This window comes from Pinus tabuliformis, chromosome 1_1 (assembly GCF_031772625.1).
Source record: "Pinus tabuliformis cultivar Carrire ecotype Pingquan chromosome 1_1, CPIR1, whole genome shotgun sequence".
Classification (NCBI taxonomy): domain Eukaryota; kingdom Viridiplantae; phylum Streptophyta; class Pinopsida; order Pinales; family Pinaceae; genus Pinus; species Pinus tabuliformis.
Window position 1 is genome coordinate 812,536,949 of NC_142297.1, and position 10,622 is coordinate 812,547,570.

Genomic DNA, 10,622 nt, shown 5'->3' on the forward strand with positions numbered 1-10,622 from the left:
GCTGCTATTAATGCCAATTTTAGATAACTATGCCAAACTATGGAAAGCCATGTGGTCTAGCCACATGTCATTCTGTTCGACTGCCAACTCATTGTCCTTGTTGAGCACTCGCATCCGAGATGGGCCAAATTGTTATTAACGGCATGCAAAAAAAAATTTATTAACCCCAATATTATTATTATTATTATTAAATCTTATATTCATATTAATATATTATAATATTAATATTATTAAATTTAATAACTTTTGATTAATATAACATTAAATTTGTTATATTATAATATAGATTAATATATCATGATATATATGGTAGGGAAGAAAAAAGTCATAGAGTGATAGAGGTGGAGAAATACAGGCAGCCACAAGGGAGAGATTGAGATAAAATAAAGGAGAGGGGAGAGGAGGAATGAAGAGAGAGGGAGGGAGAGGAGTGAGAGAGGTAGAGAAGGGTAAGAGATGGTGAGGGAGACACAAAGATGGAGAGGGGAGAGAGGGAGGGAGATAATGAGAGGATTGGAGGGCAGAGAGAGAGAGATGGGGGAAGAGACAGGAAGGTAGGAGAGGAAGGGAGAGAGAGGATTTGAGAGAGTGGAAGAGAGAGGGATGGATAAAGAGATGGAGATGGATGGGGAGAGAGGGAGAGAAGAATAAATACATAGAGTAAGAAGTGCAGAGAGAGGGAGTGACAAGGGAGAGATTGAGAGAGAGTGTGTATGTTTAGGGGTGAGATAAAGAGACAAATAAGGAGAAAAGGAGAGAAGGGTGGAGAGAAGGAGAGAGAATGAGAGAGGGAGGGATAAAGTAACATAGTTGGAGAGAGAGAGAGAGAGAGGGAGGGGCAGAGAGAGGGGGGGGTAGAGAGAGGGAGGTAGGAGAGAAATGGAGAGAGAGGAAGGATGAGAGAGAGGAGGAGAGTGATGGGGGTAGAGAGAGGGAGGTAGGAGAGAAAGTGGGAGAGAAAAGAATGAGAGAGAGGAGGAGAGAGGGATCGAGAGAGGAGCAAAGAGGGTGGGAAGAAGAAAGACACAGAGAGAGAAGTGGAGAGAGAGAGGGAGTGAAAAGGGAGAGATGGAGAGAGAGTGTATATGTTTGGGGGTAAGATAAATAGAAAAATAAGGATATATGGAGAGAAGGGGGGAGAAAAGGAGATAGGGAGGGATATAGTAACAATTTGAAGGGTAAAGAGAGGGAGAGAGAGAGGTGGGAGAGAAAAGGAGAGAGATGACGGAAGAGAGAGGATGTGAGAGAGTGGAGAGCTGGAGGGAAAGAGATATGAAGTTGGAGGGGGGGAAGAGGGAGGTAAGAAAAAATACATAGAGTGAAAAAGGTGGAGAGAGAGATAGGGAGTGATAAGGAAGATGGAGAGAGAGGGAGAGAGGAAAATAGGAGGAAAGAGAGAGAAGCGGGTGAGAGGGAGATAAAGGGATGAGAGATAGGGAGAGGAAATAGAAGAGGGAGGGATAGATATAAAGATTGGAGAAAGAGAATGTATGTTTTGGGGGTGATATAGAGAGACAAAGGTAGATAGAGATATTGATGGAAGGTGAAGAAAGGAAGGAAGAGAGAGATAGAGAGACAGAGGGATAGAGAGATTGATAAATATGGAGTGAGAGAGCGTCTGTGTTTGCGATGATGAGATAGAGAGATAAAGAAGGAGAGATAGAGGGAGATATAGATATAGATGTAACGGGGAGAGAGAGAAAAAGTTTTCTTTCACTAGATATATTGATTTCACTATAGATGGAGATTTCTAATCCTATTTGATTGCTTGCACTAGATGCATTTATTTTAGTGTAGATGTTTATTTCTAATGATATTTGATTTCTTGCACTAGATGCATTGATTTAAATGTAGACGATTTCTATCTTATTTGATTTCTTACACTAAATGCATATATTTTAGTGTATATGGTGATTTCTAATCCTATTTGATTTCTTGCACTAGATGCATTGATTTCAATGTAGATGTTGATTTCTAATTATATTTCATTATTTGCATTAGATGCATTGATTTCAATGTAAATGATTTCTAATCCTATTTGATTGCTTTCACTAAATGAATTGGTTTCAGTGTAGATGGTTATTTCTAATCCTATTTGATTGCTTGCACTAAATGCATTTATTTGAGTGTAGTTGTTGGTTTCTAATCCTATAAGCTTACTTGCACTAGATGCATTGATTTGAGTGTAGATGTGGGTTTCTAATCTTATTTGATTGTTTGCATTAGATACATTTATTTTAGTGTAGAAGTTGTTTTCTAATCTTATTTGATTGCCTGCACTAGATGCATTGATTTTAGTGTAGATGTTGATTTCCGATTTGATGTAATTGCATGTATAATGTTACATTAATTTTAAAGTGATTGGATTAACAATGTGCATTGGTTTCAGTGTAAGCACCAAAAAATATTGGTAATGTAGAGCAAGAGAGACAAGGTATGATGCTTACTACAACAACTCGAGGTAAGGATTTAAATGGTTTATGATTTCAACTGTCATTTTCATATAATCATTATGAAGAGATGACAAAACTAATAAGGGTGACAATAAGAATAGTAAAAGAAAATAGTTTGATATTGATCACAATAAATACTAATTGTAATTGACTACATTCTTATTATTCACATTTTCTATCATTCAACACTATTACATTGTCACTTTGTATTCAAAGTTTTTATTTCATCATTAAAGTTATTAACAATATTTATCATCTCAACTAATTGAGGTAATTAAGAAAATTTAAAGTTTAAATAATTTGTGACATATTTAGCATATTTAAAATGATTATATTAATATTGGATGTATTTGGATATTATTGATCAAATTAATCATATCTTCGATAGATTTTCCTTGGCCGCACATGACTGAAACCAACGTAGATCCATCTTAATTCCGGATCTATCAAGCATTGAGATAGATCAAATCTCTCGAGGTGCAAACCTTTCCTCATGTTTTGCACTCAAAAACGAGGTTTTCACGTCAAGATATTTGATCCCTCTTGGCGCTTATAGATCCGAAGTTAAGATGGATCTAAGTTGGTTTATTCTCATATAACAAACCATTTATACAATAATGCATGGGAATGAAAATAATTATCAACAAATCTTTAATATGAAAATAGTTACTAGGAAGCCCATATAAACAATAGAATTTGATGTCAACCTTTGATGTAACATTACATAACCTCATTTTAAAAGATTTCAAATAAATTTGACAAGAAAAATAAGTATTGGAAACATGATATATCGTTTAATACAAAACAATGTATATGTTTGTACTATTTTTATGTGTAACATGATATATTTAATTACCAGCATAGATTTATTTTAAGTATGGAACTAACATGGGTTTAGATGGATCAAATTTCTACGAAACCATGTATATGTTTGTAATATTTTTATGTGTAACTTTATATATTTAACTACCAGCAGAGATTTATCTTAAGTATGGATCTAACATTGGTTCAGAGGGATCAAATTTCTCCACGTGCAAACCTTTTTAGAGTGCTATATACAATGTGAAAACTTTTTTTCTATATATAAATATATATGAATTTGATATCCACATAAATTAATTAACATAGATATTCAAATAGTTTATTTAAATCTCTTGTTGAAATATGTTTTAAAAGTATAAGATTTAAATATCTCATCCACATTTTTTTTAATATCATATTCATTTTTTTTAAGGATAGCCGACATTATTTTTCTATTTAGAACATAATTTTAATTTTTAATTTTTATTTAAAGGGGCACAAATTGACGGAAAACTTACACATCCCCTCATACTGGGTTGTAGAATGAGCCTCTCTGCTCAATTATTATTATTAGAATTTTATTAATCAAAAGGAGTTTACATGGATTTTACAATACCAACCTCAAGGTAGGTTTTTCAAAGAGAGACCAAAACCACATTGTAAGGACACATCTAGGTAAATAGACTAACAAAAACAAAAGTATCACCCAACTTGGGGCTAGTTTCTGGATTTAATTTTTTTTCCTTTTCATTTTGGTTACTTTCTCGCACCCATTCGATGCAGGAGTAACCATGGATTGCTGAAGAATTTCCTGACAATATTCTATTTCATCATTTTCAAATTCCAAGGAAACTGATTCACGGGCTCACTTTATCACTCCTAATGGAACAAGAGTATTGTGCCTTTTTTGCAAAGTTCTAAAATTTTATTCTCCTTACTCTCCTCTTCATCCCCATCTTAGGAGATCATTTCAACATGTGATTCATTTTCCTCCTTATCTAAAGATAACGAGTCCTCTTTCTCCATAAGGGGCAGGCTACATGGCTTCCAAGCCTTAGATTTAGCTTTCTGTTTGACTAGCTTTGGAGTGCATGAATTCTGTATGTGTCCTGTTTGAAGGCAGAGGTTCTCATAGTTTAGGTGCTGGATCCAGTGGAAATAACCTACTTTGAGGTTTATTTTACCATGAAAGCCTTTACTAATGTCGATTTCAACAAAAATCCTACCATAAGTATAAAATGCACTTCAGCCTCATGTTAGATTTGTGCCTAGTAAGCGACCCAAGGTGCTTCATATGCTCGTAAAAACTGAATCGTGCCATAGATGAGCTAGTGAGTTTAGAAGTAAGACCCAAATGGGGAGATTTGTGATTACTATCATAGAGGGGTCAAAGTTTAGGAACTAAGGGGTCATCAACAACCTTGCTTTTCCCTAGAACCGTAGGCCCTTAGATAGAACACTCTGGTAATATTACTAGAGGAAAACAAAACTATGAAGAAGCCCTTTGAACATAAGAGAACCGTGTAGGAGTCGGTCCGATTAGAGTGTATCCATTTGTAATGATCCATTGTTTGAGGCCACAACCAGTTGAAGCAGTAGATAAAGTCGTTCTCTACCGTTAGCTCATGGAGATAACGGGAAATGTTAACTTAGGGAATATCCTCTGATCTATCCACGATAAATGAACTAGGTAGATCCTGAGAAGGGACTGCTTTGGAGGTTGAGGGTGAGTTGAAGGAGGATGAACACCCTCGGGAGTATGATTATGAATTAGGTATTTGTATGAAAAATCTTGGGCCGAGGAGGGTTTCCCCAAAGCACCCCCTCGGTTTCCCCAAAGCACCCCCTCGTAGGTAAAGAGCTAAAAGAACATTGGAATCCTTACAAATATAATAATAAGAGATGGGAAGAGTATCATCTAATTTCTTACCTTCATTCATAAAGTAGGTGTTGCTTGAGGAAAGCTTGACTTGAGCTCTAACAAAAGTTCGAAGTCCCTTATGAGATTTGTAGATCTTACCCAAAAAAATCAAAGAGTATCAAGATACCATTTTTACTGAGATCTAAAAGAGATTCTTGCATATGCAGGTCTCTTCAAACAGAGCTTCTGCATCAACCATGGTATTTGGCAAAGGCGCTTTCCATAACCTTTTGCATCGTAACCTGAACTTCGCCATTACAGGGATGTTGATCGGTAACCATGGCTTTTCTCCCATTCGTGAGCAAACCCTCGATAGGGAGAGCTCCAACAATTACGCAAAAATTTTCGTTAGATTTATTACGTTCAGCACCAGTGATAATACTATCCACCATAGGTAATGAAGAAGTGTTATGGTTCTCAACCTCAGCCAGAGCCGAATGCTCCTCCGCAACGGTATTATTTGTAGTGCCTCGACGGAGATTACGATGCGGTTCCATTCATTACAGATTAACTTTCAACTCTCCAAAGTTCTTTGTATTCACAGAACTAAAATTCTTAAACCCTAAACCTAAAGCTAACAAACAAACTTGGAACACGGTTACTTTGAAACTAGTAAATCTTGTTGCAACAATTTTTTTTTTCACTACTAACATGATATTTTGTTCATTACAAAGTGGAAACTTCACTTTGAACGAGAATATTAAAATATTACGTAGCTTTAAATGATATCAAAATATTACTTCTACTTGGATGCGTAGATTAGACAATTCGTTGACTGAAAGATAATGCTAAATGACTCACTGAAGCTATGAAAAATCATATCGCGGTTCACCATGGACATATGCACGAACTGCGAGAGACCTCCATCGAGAATTGTGTTTCAAGACAAAGGTGGCAATGATGTGAATGGAGTACGTTAAGATTCAATTTCCATTATAATTGTAGGTCCTAAATTATCACGATATATGAGGAATATTATATTTGCATAATAAATAAATAATTTTTGAAATACAAATTTCAACTTTATTTAGTAACATATATATAGTTATCAATTTTATATAATTTTTTTAATTTAGGATCTTGGATAGACAGTCTCCTTGATGTCAAGTCACGAGTTCAATTCCCCTCCTTGATCGAGATGATATATTCGACAAGACAAAGATGTAGTTCCACCAAGCTTATAAAAAGAACAATAAAAACTCAATAAAATTTTATAATTTAAAAAAAAAAAAAAAAAAAAAAATTTAAATTTGTATAAAATTAATTTAATATAGAAATTTATAATTTTTTTACAATTTTTTTTACAAAAATTAAAAACAATATAACCTGCCCTCAAATATAAAAATAATTTTATTAAGAAAATACTTTCGGTAGTAATCACATAAGAGAAGTTTTGCCGACACATTTCGAACCATTCAGTGTGGTTCATTGTCAGGACAAGATGAAGAGGTAGATCATGGCACAAGATTAAATAGAGAGAAATGAAGAGACCATTAAAAAAATTAATGGCAATAATAAACGACTAGTTTTTGAAAAATAATATTTTAATAAATATCATCAATTACTAAGATCAAATTATATTAAATAAAATCTAATATTAAGTTATGGTTCGGGATATAGTTAAATAAATAGATTAAAAAAATGAAAAATTCAAAGCCAAACTTAAAATAAGGAGCTAAAGCCATATCATTCACATAATCAAAATAATAAAATTTCAACAACATAATTAAAAATAATCAAAATAGTAAAAATTTTTGAATTATATTTTTTTCAAAATCAAACATAAATGAAAAAGATAAGGCCCTACAAATATTTAAAGGATTTTTAGAAAAATCAATGAAATAATCAAAATAAAAAATTTTGTATGAAAATAATAGGACATTAGTAAAAACCTATGAATAACCAATAAAAATTAAAAATATTAATTAGTTAAAAACAACCAACTAAATAAAAAAAATAGGAAAGAATGAAACATATATATATAAAAATACTCAATCAAAATAAGAGAAAAAGAAAGAAATATAAATTCAATTAAGATAAAATTAAAATAAATTAGGACGACACGACCGAGACCCAACAGTTTTTAATTTTCCAACCATCATCTCTATTCAAATTATTGAACATTCTTTTGATTTCTAGGGCTTCCCTGAATTTTCAATGATGGAAATCACTAATCTTAGCGAAGACATGGGCCTCCTCAATCCAGACGTGATGCTTAGTTTTTTCTGCATGTTCTGCCAAAGCTAAGGAGTGGGTCCTGCCATGTTTGATGTCAATGGCATGCTCATGAATCTTTTGATTAATTAAGCGACCAATCTCACCTATGTAGGGAGTCCCAGAAGAGAGAGGGATAACGTAAACACCTTTCATATTTTTAGGGTCCACTGTGTCTTTTACAGATCTCAGGGAGCTCCATATGGTATTTAGAGGCATAAAGGTTGAAGGAACCTTATGCTTCTTTAATATCTTCCCAATCTTGTCAATGGTCCCTCGGATAAATAGGAGACTCACCCCTTAAAATCGATCCTTGGGTTATTTTTTAATCATACGACATTTTTCGTCTTTGAGGAAAGCCTTAGTACAATGGTGCCTACTATACCCATTATTATAGAAAACACTCATGAGATGAGATTTCTCATCATTAAGATGGTTTTCATCAAAAACTCTTAAATATCTAGTTGCTAAAGTTTTGAGAACATTAAGCTTTTGAGCTAGGAAGTGATGAGATTTAGCATTAAGATATTGCTTCGTGTGAGTTTTCTTCTTAAAGACATGATGAGAAAAAGAGCCATCATCCTTCCTTGAAAGTAGGATGTTGAGGAAAGGATAACTACCATTTCTCTCATATGCCATAGTGAACTTTATTGAACTAGACTGATTGTTAAGATGAAAGAAAACAAGTTTCAACTTTTCCTTACCATGGGACTAGATGACACAAGTGTCATCCACAAACCACTTCCACATCTTAGGAAGAAGTTGAGCAGAGGCCACGATCTTTGATTCAAAGTCCTCCATGAATAGATTAGCCATCACAAGGGAGAGGGGGGAACCAATGGCAACACCATAATTTTGTTCATAGAATTCCCCATCAAAAGTAGAGGTGATACAAATACCAACTAAAGTAGTCGTATTAGGATCTGTAATATGCTTGATGACTTCAATGCCCTCATTGATAGGGATATTGGTGTAGAGGGAGACCACATTGAAACTCACAAGTTTGTCATCGGGATCCAATTTTATACCCTTTAACTCATTGATAAATGAGGGGGAGTCCTTGATAAAAGATTTTGTATGACTGACAAGGTGTTTAAGCTTTTGGGTTAAATATTTAGCAAGAAGATAGGTTGGCCCTCCTATATTGTTGACAATGGATCTCAAGGGAGTCCCTTCCTTATATATCATTGGAAGGCCATAGATTTTGGGGCTAAGAGGGGTACCTTCAATAAGGTTATGACTAAAAGAGCTAATTGAGCTACTGGATTTTGTAGCAAGAGCCACACTTTTGGAGTATTCTTTAAAGGATCTTTATTAAGTTTCCTATATCTCCCGCTATTACAAAGGTGGTCCAACATTTCTTTCGGTTATTCTCTTTAACTAGAATAACCATTGCACCACCTTTTTCGGCTTTGAGAACAACAACATCCTTCCGATCGATTGATTTCTCACCTTGTCTTGAGGATAAACCACATTAGTTGGCTCGAATCATCGACCGAATCTTAATAATATAATCAATATGAAAAACATATTTCAAAAACATCCAAAAATTTAAAAACATCAAACTCAAATTTATTAATATTAATTATTTTTAATTATATAATTAAAATTTTATTATTTAGATTGTATCATTGATTTTTCCAAAATAAAATATACTCATAGAAGTTTCTTCTCAGATAAAGATATTATATATATTAAAATATAGAAAGTTATCGTGTATATTAAACGCAAAAATTATATCACGAAGTGTGACAAATTTATCACTGATTAAACCATATTTAATGAATATGCCAAACCAAAACTGGTGAAAACATTTTAATGAATATTAATTATCGTGATCGGCTTAATGAAAGTTAACCATACGGATGTTGTATAGCCATATTGTATGGAGTATTTGAGTACCACCACTGTCTTTTCACAATAGAATTCAACTCCATTGAAATATCATACAAATACAAATCGCAATGCTTATAACTAGCTTTACTTTTCTTATTACGTGGGGCGAATGGTATGTGAGGGACACATCATTTAGTATCAGCTTCAAATTACATAATATGCTATTTTAATTTTATAAACCTACCGGCTAAGCCGCCATTTATTATTGAGTAGTTTTGTCCACTAATTTGGCTCAGGATCAATTTGCATACTTAGCCTTGTAATCACTCCAAAGCTCGTCCACAGACTTGCCAGTGATATCGTTGAAGAATCCCACGTCCCATCCATCGCGCAGTTTCGAATTCATCTTCTGAACGAAACCGGAAGTAACGGTGTCACAGTACTGGAGAAAGTAGGCAGTGACGGTGTAGCCGTCGTCCCACTTGTTACCGCCGCCGGGCTGAGGCCATGTAGAGGAGGCAAAGCCCGCCGTGAGGCGAATATAATCCGCAATGCCTTCGATCAGCCCTGACGGCGCGTTGCCGTTCCCGTTCCACTGCCAGGAGTGGGTCACCTCGTGGTACAGAACGCCTGTGATCTCCGTCTTTACATCGCCCTCAAAACTGGCAACGTACTCCGCTCTCAAGTGGATTTGGTCGTTGCTCGTATAGGCGATGATTCCGCTGTCGCTTATGCTTTCTACAAACAGAGCGATCGTCTGCACGTTCCTCCTATCGGCCGGCGATTGCTCGGCGAAGGTCTGCCAGTTGAATTGGGTGGCGTCGTCCATTATCTGCAAGGCGTTGGTCCTTCCTATCTCGTTGTCGAATCTCTTCCCGCCATCGCTACTCTCGACTGAATTGGTGACCACGTAGTCCACCGCGTGGGTGCCTCCCACGGCCAGTATCACAAGAAGTAGAGCAACACATTTTGATTTTGCCGCTGCCATATCCAGCGAGAACAACATTCAGCCAAATCAAATCCTGAATGAGTAAAGTTTGGGAGAAGACTTGATTTCTATGTAGAAGGGGTGGAGGAAAAGAGGTTTATATAGGGCGAAGGAGGGAAGGAAGGAAGGGAGGGAAGAAGAATAGATACATGTTGCCGCGTCTTTGAACTTTCAAACGACCCACTGCAATTTGCAATGCAACTCCTAATGCGACTGGGTCAATATGCAGAGCTGTACACGCAAACGCAAGTGGACTGGACGAAGCAATGACTCTGATTTCGTATACACAGGTTTCTAGATAAATTTTTGACCTTTTGCTTTAATAAAAGAGGTAATTTATGTCATTAGTCATGAAGTATTTTGGGTTTACAGATGAGCCAAAACTACGAATCCCATTATTGACATTGGT

General features: G+C 35.3%; 1 protein-coding gene across 1 annotated transcript; it reads right to left on the reverse strand.

Moving 5' to 3' along the window:
• Positions 1-9,338: 9,338 nt before the first annotated feature.
• On the reverse strand, positions 9,339-10,287 carry LOC149216537 (uncharacterized). The gene has a single exon (XM_089391229.1). The coding sequence runs from the start codon at positions 10,229-10,231 to the stop codon at positions 9,524-9,526; it is 708 nt and encodes a 235-aa protein (XP_089247355.1). The 5' UTR covers positions 10,232-10,287; the 3' UTR covers positions 9,339-9,523.
• Positions 10,288-10,622: the final 335 nt, after the last annotated feature.

What these genes read in the sequence shown, in the direction of transcription:
- LOC149216537 (XM_089391229.1), bottom strand. Translation starts at nt 10,231, where the DNA reads ATGTTGTTCTCGCTGGATATGGCAGCGGCAAAATCAAAATGTGTTGCT.